Source organism: Schistocerca nitens, chromosome 5, assembly GCF_023898315.1.
Source record: "Schistocerca nitens isolate TAMUIC-IGC-003100 chromosome 5, iqSchNite1.1, whole genome shotgun sequence".
NCBI classification, from domain to species: Eukaryota; Metazoa; Arthropoda; class Insecta; order Orthoptera; family Acrididae; genus Schistocerca; species Schistocerca nitens.
In genome coordinates, this window is record NC_064618.1 from 286841200 (window position 1) to 286862658 (window position 21459).

At 37.1% G+C, this 21459-nt stretch overlaps 1 protein-coding gene across 1 annotated transcript; it reads right to left on the reverse strand.

Moving 5' to 3' along the window:
* Positions 1–2182: 2182 nt before the first annotated feature.
* LOC126260402 (E3 SUMO-protein ligase ZBED1-like) lies at positions 2183–3232 on the reverse strand. Its single transcript, XM_049957729.1, has 2 exons — positions 2545–3232; positions 2183–2466 (listed from the first exon to the last, which is right to left on the reverse strand). The coding sequence occupies exons 1-2, from the start codon at positions 3230–3232 to the stop codon at positions 2183–2185; spliced, it is 972 nt and encodes a 323-aa protein (XP_049813686.1).
* Positions 3233–21459: the final 18227 nt, after the last annotated feature.

Below are 21459 nucleotides of genomic sequence, written 5' to 3' on the forward strand. Positions count from 1 at the left end.
ATTATTGTCTTTAAAAATAAGTCTCATTTATGTTCATCAGATTGCTTATTTCTTTCTGTTACCTTCTGTATGTAGTGTAGTGTACTGTAGCATTTCTTGCTACGCATGGTCCAAGTTTCACCAAGCTATGTTACTTGACGATGACACATCATGCGTAAGTTACTTTCATCCTTTTTGCTCACCAGTGTATGTTATTAGCACTGAATAAAAGCTCCTTTCCAATAGATTCTTGTTATATTCGAAGTATTCCCAAAGTGAGAGTCTGAGTTATTTTAATTAGCCTTGTAGGACCTTTATTCCAGGTTATTGACTGACAAGATTTTACGTATACTTAATGTTCAATAAGTTATGTCGTGATGTGGCAAGAACTAGGTGACTAAGTGGCTGTGGTCTTGCATCAGCTTATTGATTACTTAAGTAGGTAAATCGTTCTCATGCTTACTCATTTATGGGGCCAGCATATGTGAAGGTACAGGGTACACTCAAAGTTGGGCATAAATAAGAAAGTGTGTTACAATTCAATAATAAACTACTGAAATAAAGTAATTACTGGTTAAGGTTGTTGAAACAGTTCTGTGGGTATTGGTACTATTACATTTGATGTCCTCCTGTGACAACATGCAGCAGCTGGAGACCTCAATTCAGCTTGATAACACATAATCATGGAACCTCCAGAATGGAAAAATTGTAAAATAAGGAGAGGCAACCTAACCCCCCCTCCCCCCCCCCACCTTTTTTTATTTTTTATTTATTTATTTATTTATTTATTTTTTTTAAATTCAAGATCACACATGTACAAACATACAACCACACAGACACCAAAACATACACATTTGTGGATTTGTGGTTGCGGCAAGGGTGATTATTGACTATCGATTATTGACAGCAACTGCCCGGACAGATGGAGGTGGGGAAAAGGTACAGGGTAGGGACGGATGCATGAGGCAAGGAGGGGGGTAGATCTTCTGCAGATGACTCAGCACAGCTGCCACATAACAGAAAAGGGATTCAGAGCATACAGCATATAAGGGACAGAGAAAGGAAGAGGATGGGAGAGGGAAGGGAAAAAAGGAGAGGAAGGAGGTGATGAAGAGGGAGACAGATAGAAACAGGGGAGATGGTAAGGGGGAGGGGTGGAAAAAATGGGGAGAGAGGGAGGGAGGGGGGAGGGAGGGAGGGAGAGAGATGGAGGGTGAGAGAGAGAGACAAGGGGGAGCGAGGGAGGGAGAGAGAGAAGGAGGGAGAGGGAGGGAGGAGGAGAGAAAGTGCCTCCATGGGGTGGGGGGGGGGGGCCTTGGGGTGCAGGCAGAAGGAAGCAGATGATCTGGAGATGGGGATGGTGCGGTGTTGATTGAAGAGAGAAGGGTCCATAATACAGATGGCAACACGTCTGCCAAAACTCTGACACTGCAACAGCCAATCAAATCCTCCCCCCCCCCCAAAAATGTGTTAAACTGTCCCAACACCCCAACAACTGTGATCCTCCTCCCCTTCCCCCTTCCACAGACATCCCCTGGTTACCTTATAAGAATTCTTCACTTCCAGTGTGCCCTCACCTTCCTTTCCTAAATTGATCACTAGTAAATCCAACAAGATTTCTATAGAACACAGAGCTGTACATAACATAAAAACCAATCTAGATCTTACTGGAGAAAGAAAGGAAGCAAAAGTTGTTCAGCAGAAGGCATTTTTACATCCCATTGCTGCACTGCCATCGATTTTTGTTTAGAAATATGATCTTATTAACCAATTGGCCTTTTAGTCTGCTTCTTTGTTTGTTTATAAGTAGTCCTGTTTTCGAAAATATTCTTTCACTGGGAACAGAAGTTGCAGGTATTACAAGACATTTTTTTGCCACGACAGCTAGACCTGGGTAATTGTTTTCATTTTTTTTCCAGTAGTGTAAAGGATTATCTGTGCGTTGTAGGTACGGTTCTTCCAAATATTGTTGTACCTCCAGGTCTATGCTATCACAACTGCTTTTCATTAGATTTTTACTGGAAACCTCTTCATCGAAAGAAGCCCATAAGGAACTCCTGGCATTTTGTATGAAATGGTGCTCATGGCTAGTGTCGTTAGTAGCTAAATGATTAGATCGTATGGTCTCTACCACGTTTGTGCACTCTGCAATTAGGCTTGCAATGGCATGTTTTGAATGAATGAGATTCGTAAATGGTAACGTTTAGAATCTTGGGTCGAGACCTGTGGCAACGGCATGTACTTTGTTTGTTTCTATTAATCGTAGCCGGGATATTAGTGAGTTGTGCAGATGATGCTCTAGCTCTTGTGCTGCCATGGTAGCCCACTTCCCATTGCATATGGTTAGGATTAGCTGTATGATTATTGGAATAGCTTTCGAAAGAGAGGTATAGTTTTCAGTTGAAATTTCACTTGTTACCACTTCAAATGACTCCAGTACACATAAACATTCCTTCAAAATTCGCCACTCGTCAGCTGTGAGGTTCTCTACACCTGAATACTAAGATGATAAACAGGCTGCACTGCATTCCTTTTGCTGCACTAGATGTAGCATATAAAACATACTGTTCCATTGGGTTTCAGTTTCCTGAATCAATTTATGAACAGGTTTTTTCATTAGATCCTGTATCTCATGGAGTTTTTCATTAGCATTGCAACATGTTTTAAAATAGCTAACAATTTCTCTGGCCTTTTCCCACATTATGCAGAGCTCACTGTTGGTGTTCAAAGAACTTTTCACAACTAAATTGATGGTGTGTGCTAAACAAGGCACATGTTGCATATAAATGTTGCCACTGTGAATAAGTTGTACGGCTGCTGTCATGTTACTGGCATTGTCAGTTGTGATGCTTACAACCTTGTTTCCAATGTTCCATTTTGAAATCATGTTATCTAACACCTCACTAATATTTAGTGCTGTATGCTTTTCCGGGAAATGGAATGTCTCGAGAGCTAAAGCTTTCAGGCACCAATTAGTGTTAATTAAATGACCAGTTACAGCAATATATGCCTCACTATTGAGTGAGGTCCAAATATCGGTCGTTAAAGAAACACAAGTAGAGTGTTCCATGGCCAAGTTTACAGCCTCTTTCTGTTTATGGTAATCATCCTCCATCATGAGGCGCAACTTTTTTCGATTTGGTATCGAGTATTGTGGGTCCAACAGTGAAACAAAACGTCGAAAACCAGTGTCCTCGATGACTGAAAGTGGTTGAAAATCGTCTGTTATCATGGCCACTAAAGTCCGTGTCATTTACGACAGCGGCCGAGTTTAGGTTCGTTCTGTGCATCTGATGTCACAAAACAGTCAGCCAATGAACAGAGAACAACGTTGCCAGAGCTCGGCTACAGTGCAGAGCATGGACGAGTGTCTTCAGTTTTAGAAACGTTCAGTCGCAAATAAAGTAATTGAACAAAAGCAATATCTTGATAGCAGACTTTCTTTTATAGAAAGTTTGGAAAAAGCATTCTTTACACCAATTGCTTCATATTCTATTAATTAATTAAACCAAACAAGCGATAAGCCTCCTAATTCAGGTGATAGCAAGGAAAGGTGTTTGTATCATTCTCACTAACCACTTTTTTGCAATAAAGAACAGCGGTAATTTTTCATTTCCTATTGTACTTCGATGAAACATGAGTAATTCATTGTCATACCAACAGTGTTTGTCGGTATTTTGCGTGATATTTTGAAGATCTCCGTGGGATCTATTAAATGACAAGCTGTGTTAATGTAATGGTTATAGTGTATGGCTGCTAACTGAAAGGTTCTGAGTTCAAACCTTGTTTGGTACCTAATATTTTCTTTATTTAAAAACAATATTGAAGTCTCTTACTTCATTAATTTTATTCGTTTGAATGTAATTTTTTAAAATTTCTAGTGGCAACTAAAATCGACCATACAAAAAGTATACGCTATGGACTTTTACCTCTGCAAACTCTTCAAAATTTCGTGCAATGGTTTACTACATCTAATGCTGCACAATAACTGCATTGAACATCGAAACAAAATTAAGTCATTTATGGGGGGAAGTATCAGTCAAGAAGATGTGTAAAAATCATATTTTTGAGCCAAATAGTTTTTGTGAAATTGAATGATAAAGTGTGTCAAAGCAGTCGAAACACCATGTGTCTGCACAGGTGAGCAAAGCAGTGATGACAAAATCGCGCACAGTGCAGAATGCGGGGAGCACGTCTCTGTAGCAGCGAAAGGGTTGATGCGGCCATGATGGCTTTACTTCATACACTGCGCGCTCCCCCCTAAACGTAGGTTTGCGAACTATACTATGGTGCTGCTTCTATTGAGGTGTACAACTGGCAACACAGCAATCTACCACGTCTGGGTGCGCATGCACGAACCGCCAAGATAAAAGAATTGAACTATAGTGCTTCATCTAGCTGTTGTTGCCATTTACTTCCATCTATGAAGAGAAACGTAAGATTTAGATCAGTGCTCCTGCAAGGGGATACATTACGCTCGACAACTAGTCCAATAAAATTACGTATCATATCATGCAAAAGCTAGGATAGTATAGGTTTGATTTTGGGGTATGTTGTATGTTATCAGAGTACGACTAAAAAAAATCAATGTTTTTTAAGCGTGGTGGACCTCTTCGGACACTACCCAAACTTTTGCATGGAATTCACCTTTTGTACCATGCGTACCTGGATATTTTGTCTGCCTCGCACTATTGGAAGAATGAGCCTCTGTATCCACGGATATCGCTGTTTTATTGCTCGATAAATTGTGCAGTTTAAGATGTCTAATCATGCCCGTTTTATTTTTTGATACATTATGGTGGTTTTAACAACAAATGTTGCAAGTAACATTATCTCCATCCTCCGTAAAGTATTGCCAGTACCATGATGTTCGTTTTTGAGCGTCCATATTGATTTGAAAAACAACTTTAGTCAAATGAAACCTGAGACATACTAGTTACGAGCACAGCAAGCAGCGAGCGTGTTTGTCTAGCGGTGGTATTCAATTAATAAAACAACAGCAGCACACACCGCCATGCCGTTTCTCATGAGCTTCTTGAGAATTGCTGGAGAACTAGAGGCTTGAGGAATTCTCGGTGCACTCGAGTCGCAGTGCCTTGCCATCCCATCACTGCCTCACAACAGCAATCCTTCACACTCCTGCCTTTTATCTACACCCCAAACTCCAATAAACCCTGCCCAACATGTACCAGCTCTGGTCATCCCATTGTGACTGGGTACAATGCTCCCATGCTCCCACTGAATGAACGTCTGGATTTGTTGACCAACGGCTCCAAACTATTGTGCAGAACTCCAATCCTACATTCAAGACACTGCACTCTTCCTTCGCCACCTTTCCTTTGTTCTTGTTCCATGACCACCATACCCCTTGTTCGTTACAGTGAATGTGATGTCATTATACACCAACGTCCCACATTCTCATGGCCTTGTGGCAATGGAACACTACCTTTTCCAATGACCTACTAACACAAAGCCATTACAGATTTCCTAATATTCCTACCCAACTACATACTGATTCACAGTTATTTCACTTTCAAATGCCAGATCTATAAACAGATCCAAGGTACTACCCTGAGTAATTGTATGGCACCAGCCTAACTCAACTTATTTCTGGTTCATTTGAAGGAATCTTTCCCATCCAACCAACACCTAAAATTCTTGTCTTGTTCACATTCATTGATGACATTTTCATGATCTGTGCTCATCACAGGCATAACTTTTGCTTCTTCCTTCATAACCTTAACACCTACTCCCAAATCTCTTTCACTCAATCATTCTGAACTCAAAAAGCCACCTTCATGGACGTTGATCATAACCTCTCAGATGGTTCCATAAGAACATCTGTACGTATTCAACGCACCAACCAGCAACCCCACTTTCAGAGCTGTCATCCATGTTATGTCAAAGGGTCTCTTCCTGACAGCTTCATCACCAATGGATGCACCATCTGCAAAGGAAATCAGGAGTTGTCTACATATACTGATAACCTTACCAGAGCCTTTGCTTACAGGCAATGTTCTCTCCAGCTCATCCATAAATAGATCTCCCACACTAACCCCTCCTCTGACACCAATAACCCTGTTCAACATCCACCAACCAGCATTCCTGTAATCACTCAGTATCACTCTGGCCTTGAAAAGTACTGCTACATCTTTCACCAGGACTCTGATTATATCCCATGCTGTGCTAATATGAGTGATAGCATACACAAAATCATACCCACATCATCTAAAGTTAGTGTCCGCCGCATACCCAACCTACAGAATATCCTTGTCCATCCCTAGTCCAATCCCACTTACAATTATAACGAGTCACCCTCCCCTAACATCATTTTTTTTTTTTTTGTAAAGGTATAAGTAATTCTTTTGATTTCTACATGTAAGCATAAAATCAACAGGAATGAGAAGTATTACACCACGAAAGTATAAACAGAATTAACTTATGGCTCAGCTCCACATGCTCAACAATATGCACTGACGACAGTAGTAGGAGAGGAGGCATTGACCTGTGCACATCCACAACAGACTGGCAGAGGCGATATGTACAAGTACCTAACTTAAATACATCTACTGTCTAAGAACTAAGGAACCTATCAATATATGTACAAAGAGATTTAATTAAATGCTAAGTTATATGCAACATATTTCCAAGCAAAAGGAAGCATTATGAAAAAATATACAAGATGTGTAAGCTAAGAAGAAACAATAAAATACCATAAGAAATGTCAAATAATTTTCCTTGCAGGGTAAATGACCATAAAGGGTAACAATATAAATTAATGTCTATGAATTAAAATGAAGTATGGAAATATCTGCAGATGGATGTAATGACCAAATGTATCAGGGGCCACCGAGCTACATAATGCAAGTTTTTTTTTTTTTTTTCTTTCAGTGACCAGTGCATTGTCACTGCATAGAAGAGAATTACGTCGAGAGTGGCACATACCAAATGAAGAAATGGGCCGCACCTCGAGTAAACAATTTAGTTATAAGGATATTTATAAAAAGGTCATAATGCAAATGAAAATATGCATTGTTGCAGTATAGCTCAATGACATTTACCAGTACATATTCACTGCAAAGTACACATAAACATTTAAGCATGTGATTTTACAAAAACCAATTAATTTTTATCATGCCACATGAAAGCATAAATAATGACATTTCCATGTATTCAAGAAACCACCCTTAAAACTAACTTAAAATTAATTGCACTACTTAGCTCAGTGGCCACTGATACATTTGGTCATTACATCCATCCGCGGATATTTCCATACTTTGTTTAAATTCATAGACATTCATTTATTCTGTTACACTGTATGATCATTTACCCCGCAAAGAAAATTATTTGACATTTCTTACAGTATTTTATTGTTTCTTCTTAGCTTACATGTCTCGTATATTTTTTCATAATGGTCCCTTTTGCTTGTAAATATGTTGTATATAGCTTAGCATGTACTTAAATCTCTTTGTACATATATCAATAGGTTTTTTATTTCTTAGGCAGTAGATGTAATTGCTTAGTATTTCTGTCTACTTTATATTTAAGGTAGGTACTTGTGCATATCACATTCCTATTTGGTTCCACCTTCTGCCAGTCTGTTGTGCATGTGCACAGGTCAATGCCTCCTCTCCTACTACTGACGTCAGCACATATTGTTGAGCTTTTGATTGATTGATTTCTTTATTAATCCATGTAACAATTTACATTGTGTGGATTTCGTCAGCAAAATCATATACAATACAATATACCTACAATTATACACATAAAATTTGTATTTACACACATTTTTGAGGTATCTTAAATTAGTTTTATATCCTTGTGTAATTTGTAATTTTCTTATACAATTTTTGATTTCCTCATGTATTACAATGGAGGCTACTTTAAATACACTACATGTTTTAATTCAGATAGTCCATTACTGCGTAATAACTTTTATTTAGTAAAAAAAATTTTAGTTTTGTTTTGAACTGTCCGATTGTGTCAATATCTTTTATTTTTTGGGGTAATTTATTATATAATTTAACAGCATTGTACAACACGCTCTGCTGAGTTTTAACTTTATTTTTCCTTTCTTTGATTGTATTGGTTTCTAGTTTCATAGCTGTGTACTAAAGAATTTTTCATATAGCAGTCAATATTTTTTTTTACATACATAACACTTTGAAAAATGTATTCACAGGGGACAGTTAGGATTTCCAACTTTTGGAAATGTTCAAGGCAGTGAGCCCTACTGCCACTCTTGCACAGCTGAGCCATAAGCTAATTCTGTTTATACTTTCGCTTTACTTGAAGTGGTGTATTACTCTTCATTCCTGTTGATTTTATGCTTTCATGTACAAATCAAAAGAATTTATTTATTTATTTATTTATTTATTTATTTATATACTTGTTCCATAGATCTGTACATGTGAGCAGGTCACTCAGATGTGGAACATGTAAATGTACATAATAAAATACATAGAATAAAGACATTGTTATAGTATTAATAACAGTGCACAAAAGTCACACTTATTAGCTTAAAAACTAGTCAACATAAATGTGAAGATAGCAGTTTCATATTTAGGGCATTATTGCATCTATTTTAACCTTGAACAGTAATCAAAACTTCCCACTTTGGGTTTAAAAGTGACCCAAAAATGGAAATGAGGAAACCAGGAATTTTTACATTAGGGCATTAGTACATTAGTTTAACAGTAAACAGTGTCAAAAAATTTAAAAACATCTTTCCAATCTGGGTTATACTTACTTCTCTGAAAGAATTCCTCTAGTGAATAAAGTGAGGTCTCAAGTAAATAATTTTTCAAGCTATGTTTAAATACTTATGCACTACTCCTTATACTTTTGATGCTGTTGGGTAGGGAATTGAAAATTTTCATTCCAGCGTACTTTACCCCTTTCTGAATAAGTGTCAAGTTCTTTAACTCACAGTGGAAATCCTCTTTTCTTCTGGTGTTATGTTCATGATGTAGGCAATTCGTTTCATACAGAGTGGGGTTATTTATTATGAAGCACATCAGTGAATATATGTACTGAGATGTTGCTGTCAGTATTTCAAGTCGTTTAAAAATATTTCGACGTGAGGTTCGTGGGGGTACACCACAAATGATTCTTATTGCTCTTTTTTGTGCTGTGAGGATTTTCTTTGCAGCAGGTGTATTACCCCAGAAGATGATGCCATAACACATGAATGAATGAAAATAGCCAAAGTAAGCTGACTTTGAGATGGTAATGTCATTGAAGCGTGACAAAATTCGTAAAGCAAATGTTGTCGACGTCAGCCGTTTTAGTGTTTGTAGAACGTGATGTTCCCAGTTCAGCTTACTGTCCACATATACGCCTAGGAATTTTGATAAGTACACTTGCTTTATCATCTGATCATTCTGTGTGATAACTATTTCTTTTGGGTTTTTGTGGGTTGTCTGGAACTGGATAAAATTGGTTTTTTTCAGGTTTATTGAAAGGGAGTTAATACTAAACCAACCCAGAACTTCTTTAACTTATTTATACCTATAAACATTACTTTATCGTAAAATACTCTCCAGAAAAAAAATTACACTTAAGAGTTATGTACATTATGTACAATTATCTTGTGATAGAAACAAAAATGTTACCTAGCTTCATAATTCTATAAAAGCTTTTATAAGTTTGTGAGGATGGGGACCCTTGTATCTCCCTGTTTTCTCATAGGTTATTCTGTACGTTCCAGGGTAAAGTCTTTTGGAAATTATATATGGTCCTGAATAGAGTAATTGCCACTTCTTATTCAGTTTGCCAATTTTCGTCGATTTAGGGTGTGTCCATAAGAAGACTCATTGCCCCTTAAAAAACTGTGTAACATGTTTCAGTATCTTATTATAAATTTTCTTTCTATATTCAGACCTGTTTTCGAGCATAATCATGGCTTGTTTGATTTTGTCTTGCGACGTTTCTTTAGTGGGTACTACTGGTATGGGTGACTCTCACTCATTCGTTTTTATTGTCCGGAACATCAATTCGTTAGGTGTGAAACATGTTGAAGAATATGGAAGGTTATTGACAAATTGCATGAAAGGAGTTACTTATTGTACCTATTGGGTGTGTTTGTGAGAGGTGTATGTCCTAATAAACTGATTAAATTCTTTAAAGACTCATACTACTGGGCTTGTTTCTGAGTGAAAAACTAATACATGTTTTATGCCCTGTGAGGTCATACATTGCTTCCACTTCTGCCAACGAAATATGAAGCATTATCAGTTAGTAGTATCTTTGGTTTACCTACTCTTCTTAAATATTCTTCCTCAATTCTTTTTCTGATATTTGTGGCTGTTGCATTTTAATGGCACACATTTTGATATATTTCAAGAAAATATCATATAGTGCTACTATATATCTTACTCCTCCTTTACTTCTTGGATATGGACCAGTTTCGTCCAGGGATACTATATCTAGAGGGTTTTGTGTAGCTCAGTATATTTTGACACAGTGGACTGTTTTAATTTTTGATATGTTGCACACTTTCTTAACACTTGTAGGACTCACCTTCTCAAATTTGGAAAACAACAAAGTGTAGCAATTTTTTCAGTACATTTGCTACTCCATAATGTCACAATATTTCACGTGTGAGTCTTACAAATTCATGAATATAATCTTCAGGAATACACACACACACCATTGATCAGGTTTTTCATGTTTCCTATGAAACAAAATGCCCTTGTACTCCTAATACTATTTACTTACCTTTCCACCTTCATTTTGCTTAAAGTGTTGCATGACTTGACTTCAACTGCGCTCTTGCTGTTGTATAATTTTCATTTGCTTACAAAACGTATGGTAATCAGACTGTTGTGCTGTACCTGGCATTAATAATGTTTTGATTTCTGCATCTTGTTCTGTTAATTCAATGAATACCTCTAAACCTAGTGGTAACCTAGATACAACATCTGGAATAACATTTGACTTCCTTTAACAGAAATGATCTGGAAATTGAATTCTTGTAAATATAAACACCACCTAGCTAATCTACAGTGCAATAGTTTTCATGTTAAAAGAAATTACAGTGACTGATGGTCACAGTAAACTTTGGTATTCTTACCCCACACAAAATATCCAAACTTTTTAAATGCCCATATTACAGCTAAACATTTCAATTCTGACAGAGAGTAAGATCTTCTTGCTTCTGATAATGTTCGACTAGCAAAATTGATGACCTTGGGTAGTTCTTTACCTTCTTCTTCTTGCATCTGGAACAAGCATGCCCCTAGCCCCTGTGATGAGGCATCTGTGCATAGATAAAAATCCTTGGACATGTCAGGGTGGCTAAGAATGTTTGCATTGACTAATGTCTACTTAATGTTATTAATGTCCTCCTGACACTTATCATCCCATAACCAAGGCCTGTTTTTTCATAGCAAGTTGAGTAATGCATCACTATTCATCAGTTTCTGTGGTACAAATTTATGAAAAAAGAATGCTAGTCCTAAATAAGCTTTTATTGGTTTTTGATGCCTTGGAACTGGACAATTGGGTATGGCATCAAGTTTTTTTCAGATCAGGTTAGGTACCTTGTTCTGACATAACTTGTCGTAAAAATTTGACTTGTTCCTTGCCAAAACTAGACTTTTTTTAAATTGGCTGTTACTCTGTATTCTTCAAATCATTGAACTACCTGTTCAATCAGCCTGATATGCTCTAACCGAGGTGGCTATTAGCATGTTGTCTACATAAATAGTGACTTTGCTAAATAATGCTGGTCCTAAGACCTTGTCGAATGCAGATATAAACACGCCTGTGCTAATGTTCAGTCCAAAAGGTAGAACATGGAATTCGAAACTTCTGCCACCAGATGTAGGAAACTGTCGATATCTCAGCAAACCTTCGTCAGCAAAAATAGTTAATAGAACACGAGTAATTTTCTGTTGTATTTATGTTATTGTAGTTACTTGTAACTCCAGTTGGTAATTGCTCAGGAGTTGGAGTTGACAGGCTGGAATAGGGCAGCAGAAAGAAACATGTACATAATAACTGAAATGATGAGAGACCAAAATGGTAACAACTACTGAAACAGAAATACTGGTAACTTAATCAGGGTCAAAATGGTAATAGAGACAGAAATTTTGAACCTCAACAGAATAGCAATATTGGGGATAACCATGGGAAATATCATAGGAGAAACAATCATAGAGGCAACTATTGGGAAAACGGTGGTCCGCGTCAATGAAAGTCCACAGTTTTGGGGCGAGGAGACACAAGAAGTACAAGACCCCCCAATTTACACGTACATTTAGACAATAATAATAGTACTAACAATGTAGCACAGGTATCTGAAGTTGAACAGATGGAATGTCAGATTTCTCATTTATGTTTTGATGAAAAGGATTGGAATACTATGTTTAATTATAATGATGTAGATACTAATAATAGAACAGAATGCGAGAGTAATGAGAATTTTGACATAGTGTGTACTAATGATTTCTTCTCTTCATCAAAAAACAGTGTTGTTGATATATGTAAAACAGGTAATAACTGTATTGGATCTGAATTAGGTAGTATTTTCTTTTTATGTAGATGTGAATTAGAGCTGTGAAATGACTGAGGTTGGTATGTCTGAGACTGGTAGCTTATTACAAATGAATGTAGGTGATGTGTGTGACTTTGATGGTAATGAGACTTGTGTTGTTACTGATGCTATTGGTGAAGTAGTTTTGGAAGAATATTATGATGGTGGTGATGATGATGGTGGTGGTGGTGGTGGTGGTGGTGAGTATTAGATTTTTGTGGAGTTTGAGAATAATGAAGTTTCAGAGTTATTTGCGAATACAGGTAAGGTAAGTGATGTTTGTGGTGATGTAAGTGAGAGTCATGGAATACCAGTCCAGTCAAAGCAATTTTTCAATAATTTCATGTAGAGTAATGATTCAAACAGTAAAGGTGAGTTATCTGTAAGCCGAGAGAATAAAGGTGAAAATGTTTTGAAATTTGTTTGGGACCAAATTGATGGTAATGTAGACTAATGCGCATTCTGGAACAATTTAGCTGTCATTAGTCAAAATCTGTATCCAAATTGGTGGAATGAAGTGAAAGAAGATCTAAGTGGGAATTGTACTTTTGACAGTAAGGTATTTTGTGTTCCTTCTGTAATGCATGATGTTCATTGTGCTATGGACTCCATTCACTGTCTTCAATATTTACCTGACAGCATGTGTAAAAAAAGTTATGTTATGATACCAATAAGGTTGATGAAACTCTGCAAAAGAAGTGTATACGTAGAATTTGATGAAACTGAAAGTGATCTTTTACACGAAGTGTCTAATAACAGAGATAATAATTCAGATTTTGGATGTCTTTACATTAAGATTAAGATTGATCAGTGGGAAGGCAACTGTTTGGTTGATACAGGTAGCCTGATTTGTTGTATATCTGAACAAATTAGAGATGAGATCCGGTATAGTAAGAATTTTGTGGAAATCTCCATTGCACATGTAAAGATAAGAGGAGCTATTGCTAAGCAAAGCAAATATGTTAAATGTCAAGTACTGTTAACATTTATTATAGAGGTCAAGATATATGAACATGGATGCATAATGACACCTAGTTTAGAAGGAAATATTCACTGTGTTTGTAGATTTATAATACTATGTGATTGTGTTTTATTTGCCATGAATTTAATGTGTAAGATCATGTAGTCTTATCTATTGATTGAGGCAGATGATGAAAAAACAGGGGGATAGGAGGAAGTAAAGACATGATGGGAAAGGTATATTTTCTAAATTTGAATTACGAGATCTTGTGTTGGTGAAAGCCAAAGTGTTGATATACATGATCCATAAGTATCTGATTTTTGTTTGTTTGTTCTTTTTTCCATTGCCATGAATTTAGTATGTAAGATGATGTGATTTCTAGGGTTCTATTTTATCCATTGACTGAACTTAAATCTAACTATAGATTCATAAGACTTTAAAACTTCATTTTGTTTGTCTGGAATTTAGTACGTAAGATGTGATTTTTAAAGTTTTGTCTTATCTGTTGAGTGGTTTGAAATCTATCATACATTATTTAATTATGGTCTGCAATAGATTTGTTCTTTAGAATTTAATACATATATGCCATGAGACTAAATTTTAAAATGGGAAAATATTCGTAATTTGGACTGTAGAAATTAGGAATGGTATCTGAGAATATCTGTTTGTATTACCTTATTAGTCCATTTTTTATTGCATTTTACTCTGTTTATTAATGTTTCATATGTGAACAATTTTTAATTGCACCTGACATAAATCCCACATAACTGACTATGGAAAATATCCAAGGAGAACATATCAAGTGTGACGTGAAGGAGGTATTGAACAACATATTTATACACAAAACAACATTTCAGGATATGATGTGAATGCTAGATAGGGAGTTACCTACCTGTTGGAGAATGTGATGATAACTCTATAACTCTAAGGAGAAAGCTGAAATGGAATGTGTATTGTGACTGATATTGGTTAATTGTTATCCAAAACTGCTAAAGACAGTGTTATTTACCATAAATGCATGGTTTTTTTTTGGGGGGGGGGCTTTTTTTTTGGGGGGGGGACTATCTTTACCTGAATTTATTCTGAGTATTGCAGTATTGTATCTGATTGGATCTTGAGTTGTGGACTCTGTTTTGGGTACCCCTGGTCATCGCAACTGGGAGAGTGTGTACTCAAGGAGAGCATACAACCACTGATTGAAGGTAGATGCTTTTCACAGTTAGTCTTTGCTTATGATTGAACTTACTGATATGATTACGAACTTTATTCATTTTGTTGTGTCAAAGAATTTTTTGCTAGTTTGTACCCGGTGCAGTTTGGATTCATTTTTCCATTATTTTGTTCTTTTATAAGTCAACACATCTGTAGGTACTCTGGTTGATGTGGCTGATTGATTTTGTACAATATGCCTACTCATGATTGAGTATATTCATCTGGTCTGCGCCCATCATTGTGAGTTTCTTGAGTCGACTCACTCGTTGTACACTTAGGCTCTGAAATTTTTTCTCTTCTCTTTTGAAGGTTTGATTGTATAGATCTTAACTTTAAATTTATAAATTCCAGTAATTTACAATCTTTCTATAATTATCTCTATAGTTTAGTGATGTAATGTTGTAGTTGTATTATTTCTGTTGTGACATTATGTTCCACAGATCTGAAAATCTGAATGCCATTTCCTGATATATGTATAGATTATGATTTTTATAGTGGATATTTTTCTTATGTTCTCTATAATATGTTATGTATCAGATACTTCTATTACATCCATCTGCTACCTGTATTACAATAATAAAAAATTGATACATACGTCATTACAATGAAAAAATTAAAGGACAGTACAATTGCATTAATATTAAATATTCTGTGTGTACGAAATTGTGCTATTATTCATTCACTTCACCTTGCATTGTTCCTTTTTTTTCTTCTGTGTCCATTGCTATATATATTTTAATTATATTTGTCTTCCCCTGAAAGCTTCTGCTTCTTGTTAATCGTGTGAAAATATGTCCATGGACTTCCTTTCCTACATTTCAATTATAGATGGTGGCAGCAAACTTCAGGGAACACAGTGCCTCTCAAGATGATATAAAACATGAAGGAATTCACCCCAACTTGGCTTCACTTCACTTCAGTAAAAATACTTAACACTGTTATTAAGTCTACTCTTATTAAAAATCACATATAAAACAAAATACTCAAAGCACATCATACTCTGAGCAATACATCTTAACCATCATTTTACATACGAGATAGTGAAACAAAAATTGTGTATGAAAAAGTGAATGTCATTGTTTGTTCATTTGTATGCACCTTATTGCACATTCATAATTTTTGTCTTTGCCAACGTTTGGTCTTTGATTCTGTCATTATTATTACTGTTTCATTTTTTAATAAATTTTAAGTTTACCATATGGGGGGGGGGGTCTTTCATTATGTACCTACACAATTTCCCCCACACTTTAGGTTGACATAGTATGGAGACATACAGTGTTTTTGCAGGTTTATAACTTATATTTACATTTGCCAATAAGGGTTGATACCCTTTATTTGTCAGCTTCTCTTTTATTTAAGGGAATGGATATGCCAGCTTATCCTATGTATGTTTGAGTTCTACAATAAATTAAAAGATTACATACATAATATGATAGTTCATTACATATTCGAATTTAATGCGCTGACAAAAATGTTGTTTGCTTTGGCCTCACTGCCAGGTTTTTTGCCTGCACACTAGTAGGTTTGGGGCTAAGCACAAGTCACTAATGGTCAACATGCTAGTTGCCACCATTGTACGTGCGTGCACTCATTTCTTAATTTCACATTGAGAGTCACACTTTCACCTTTCAATATTAAAGAATTGCCATGGCATTTGTCTTCATTCTGAGTGCAGTGTGTGTGTGCTTGTTGTTCAAAATCCAACACTGTGGCAGAACATCTCCACTATTGCATTTTCAGTGAAGAGAACCCTAGCCAACAGCATCCATCGACGAGGTAAGTACTGGCTCGAACAACTATAGATCACTTATTAATGTATCAGGTGTGGTGAGACACAATACTCAGAGATTACTTCATTGCACACCTATGTTCATGGCACAACACTTCACTGTCCACAATGTTGAAAGACTCACATTGCCATCCAAAACATTGGACAAATTGTTTGTCATTAAAATTCACTCCTTTACATGGAGTTTGGTTTCCAATGAAAATTCATACGAGAATTGAGTTACAATAATATATAACAGGATAGCTTATACCTATGTCTGACATTCCATCCATCACTTATACTATGAACATACATTTCTTAAGTTTTAAAACTTTTCAGCTTTCATTAACTGATTTCTGTTACTACAGTTTTTTTTGTAGTTTGAACTTATCTTTGTTCACTTCACATATACAAATTAATTACATTATGCTACAATACATGCATATGACATATTTATACTTCATTTTACAGATAGGCTTTTATCAGTTATGGGAGCTCATTTCTTCTTTAGGTAGAGAAGTGAGAAAAACATTTAAAATAAGACTAAAACATTTCCCATTGCTGGCCTAACTACATTTGGCACTGCCTATTTTGCGTGGGAGGGAAGGAAGGAAATACTAATTTACTGGTTCAAGGGTTTATGAGGAAATGTTACTTGTATAATCATGGACTAATTGCCAAGGAACTCTTATTTCAAGGGGCATGATGTGTACTGACTAATCATTCATGTACTATCATGTTTCTTTATGCACTAATGCTGTTTACTTCAATTCATGTGTAGCTTAGCGTTAATTGTAAAGGAGTTTTAGTCTTACTCCTCTCAAAGTTTTCAAAATTTGTGCAAAGAATGAGAACTTTAATGGTGATGTATGGGAGGGTAAGAGTACACAATCCTGCCACTTGTGGATTATTCCCTCCTCCTTGACCCAGGGGCAAATAACATCAATGAATTGCTACACAGACAAGTAGAAAAGAGAATAATGAATTGGGGGAAAGACACTCTTGTGCAATTAAAGGCAGATAATGTAGACTTATTTAACACTTTGGAGACCAAGCCTTAGCACAGCTTGGGCTGTAACTTTGTGTTATAGAGACCTGGCCCAAGTATAGGCCGAGGCACTATTTTCTCAACACACAAGCCATCTATTGCTTGAAAACTTGATTCAGTTCATATGAGAACAACATCTGGACATTTTGCAATCTGCCCATTGACTAGACCTGCTATTTGCTATCAATTCCTATACTTATTTTGGAAAGAAAATTAGTGAACATAAGAGCTGATGTTGTGAATGGCTGAACCAATATGGTTGCAGTGACATAATTTTCTGCATATACTCATTAGGTTTCGCAGTTTTCTGTCATTCTGTTACAAATCTGTCACATATGTTGAGTGAGGAAGAAATTTTGAGCACTCAGGAGGAAGAAATTCTCAATAACTTACTCACACTTTTTTCTTGGTAGCATACTCATACATTCTGTCATCATTATTTTAAAATTTGTAATCTATCAAAAAACTAAAGTAAATATGAAATATAAATCTTGAGGCTTGGCCCATTTTGGTATGTATTACTCCTGAAGATGCATCATTTACACATATGACAGTAAGCTTTAAAGGAATGGCATAAATGGGTGGTTTCCTAGGCCTAATATTCTTCTAAGTGGTCGGTCTCTAAAGTGCTAAGAACCAATAGAAAAGTTCAAAGACTGAAAAGGCAATATGCAAGATCTGTCCAATGTATAATGGACCCTTTTTGGAAATAAAATGAGACATACCAAACTAACAGTACTATCTGATCCTATAACCAGAAGAATGGATATATTCAGTACTCAAGATTTAAGACTGTGCATAGCAAAACATATATTAACACATACCTTCTTATTAATTTATCTGAACTTAAAACTGAGGTGCAAAAAATGGTTGGGGGACATCTTCTATTCCCTTCTGAGACATAAGTGAAAAACTTCAAGGATTTACTGACAAAACTGCTCAACTACATGACAAATATGCTCCCTTAAAAACCAGAAAATTAAGAAGTAAACCTGCACCTTGTCTAACTGAATTACTAAAACAGCTCATGAATCTCAGAGATGCTGCACACTGGTCATACAAACTATGTCTTATGCCTGAAAATCAAATTGCTTACAGGTCAGTCAAGCTATGAGAAACGCTAAACTCAGGAATGCCCATACATCAGCTGACAACTGAAATAGGCCAAAGCATGTGTGGTTTTGGTATAGGCAAAGTAAAAGATGAGCTGATTCCAAAGTCCCAGCTAAAGGACTGAATCACTACGTCACATCACCAACAACCACAACTGGACCACAAACGAAACAGAGGCTTGTTGATTACTCGATGAGGGTAAATGACTATAACTACAAAAAATTCTATCTAAATCATGTTACTTGCAATACTTTCAAAAGAGCCATTGTGTATATCAGATCAACATCTACTGGAAATGTCGAGGTCACAGTCAAAAGGACAAAGCTTATTATTGACCCCATTGACCCCACTACTGCCCACTCTAAGAAACACCTTCAACCAACTCTTTAACCCCAAGTGTTTACCCCAATGCCTGGAAACAATGACTAGTTAAATCACTACCTAGTAGGGACATTGCCACAGCATCTTTCGATTGCTGATTCATTTGCATTCTTCCTGCACTATCCAAGGACATATAAAACATAGCCCACAACCGGCCAACAAACTACATACCTACAACCACTAAGCTAATACCAGTCATGTTTCTGTAAATATTGTAGCACAATATTAGGTTTAATAAAGGTAATAGAAGAGCTGGAGCTTGCCATAGATGATGCTTAGATTCAAACAAAGCCTTCCAGACTGTCAGCTCCGACATCTTATTTGCGAAACATTGGAGCCTATATTTCTTGCCAATAGAAATGCTATGATTTTGCTCATACCTGATGTGTCACCAGCAATGTGTCATTTCTGACACCATAAAGTCACAGTGAAGGTAAGTAGTATCAGGGATCCTCTGGGTTCAGCATTTCCATTGTACCTCACAATGTGCCATCTGTTTTGTCCTACTGCAAATACCATATGTACATAGGTTGGAACTTAAACAGTGGCAACACTGCTGGGGAGACACTATGCAGTGGAATCTACTATTGTCACTGATAGCACATATTGTCAACATACCTACCTTACCTCCAAGCAAATGGACTTGCCCATCCCATGTCACTGGCATGCACACAATCCAAGGAAACACAGTCACTCGTGAGCGAGCGGTCTAACGTAACGGTGTCACTACGTTTTTGAAACAGGAACAACAGAGTTGGATCAAGATTGAATGTGCTAGAGGTCATCCAGCACGACAGTATCATCAAGGCCTTCAAGAGGCATGCGGAGAATCGGCATTTCTGTACATAACGGTGGCACGTCAGGTAAAAGACTTAAACAAATGTTGGTAAAACTGTGGCAGACATGCATTGGACAGGTCATCCTAGCATCTCTGAAGAAGAAGTGCATGCTGTTGCCACATTAGTTGACAGCAATTGATGCCATACGATTCATAAGCTCTCCCACAGAACCAGATTAACACATACAACTGTGCTTTGCTTCCTGAAGGAATGCCTGGGCATGCAAAAAATTGCATTACGATGGGTCCCGCATGACTTGATGGAATTGCAGAAAAGGATGCGTTACAACACTGCTCAGATGCACTTGGAGTGCTATGAGTGCAAAGGAGAGGCTTTCTTATGCCATATCGTAACAATGAATGACACATGGGCCACATCGTACGAACCAAAACTGAAACGCCAATCCAATGAGTGGCCTCATTATGGGTCGCCGCAAAAGTTGAAAGTGCGTCAGAATGTTATCCTGACACATTACATTCCTCCTCGGCAGACTGTCAATGTGCAGTGTCACTGTTTGTTTTTGGAGCATCACATGCGACCAGCTTTGTGAAAGAAGCGGCGACACTTTCTGCACAACCCACCCATCATTCTGCATGACAATGCATGGATGCACACAGCACAAGTTGTGGCTGCTCTGTTCGGTTGATGGGGCTGGGAAGTACTGTACCATCCACCATACTCCCTATGTGCCCCTGGTAGCTGAATGATCAGTGCAACGGAATGGCATACCCAACGGCCCGGTTTCGATTCCGGCTGGGTCGGAGATTTTCTCTGCTCAGGGACTGGGTGTTGTGTTGTCCTTATCATCATCATGCCATCCCCATTGACACGCAAGTAGCCGAAGAGGTGTCAACTCAAAAGACTTGCAACAGGTGAATGGTCTACACGACGGGAGGCCCTAGCCACACAGCATTCATTTACCATACTCCCTGGACTTAAGTTTTTGTAACTTTGATTTGATTCTGAAGATGAAGGAACCACTTCATGGCACTGGCTTCAGAACTGTTCCAGAGATTCGATAGGCAGTAGACTGCTCCATTCGCACCATCAACAGAATAGGCTCTGCTAACGGTATACTACGTCTTCCACATTGCTGGCAAAGGGTTCTAAACAAAGCTGGTGACTACTCTGAAGGACAGTAAAAGGTGCAAATATTTAACTCTTTTGTATCAGTTGTGAATAAATAGGTGGCACCATTTAATTTCCAACCATCATACTTTGATGACCTTCAATTGTATCTAAGTTCAAAATCAGTACGCCTGCAGACAACTATCAACAACATTAATACTGACCTGTGTGCATTATCAAAATGGGAACAGAATATAGGGTTAAGGCTCAACCCATCCAAAACTGAAGCAGTACTGTTTGGTCATTCTAGGCCAAATAGCCTGAAAATTTGGGAAATCCTATAATGTTTAATTCTAAATGGAACCAATATAAGCATGTGTCCTTCAGCAAAGACTGTAGGAGTAATAATAGATGAAAATCTAAATTGGACTGAGCACATAACTGCAATGTGCAAAAAGGCATGAGCATCTCTCCAAGCCCTAGAAAAATATAAAAGCATCTTCCCTCTTGAACTGAAAAAAAAATTGCTACAAGCACTTATACTTTCAATCA

Excerpts from the sequence above, each read along its gene's own strand:
- LOC126260402 (XM_049957729.1), bottom strand. The coding sequence starts at position 3,232 with ATGACACGGACTTTAGTGGCCATGATAACAGACGATTTTCAACCACTT. Across the intron at positions 2,467-2,544 it reads AACTGAAACCCAATGGAACA|AGAACCTCACAGCTGACGAG; the intron begins GTATGTTTTATA and ends ATTCAGGTGTAG.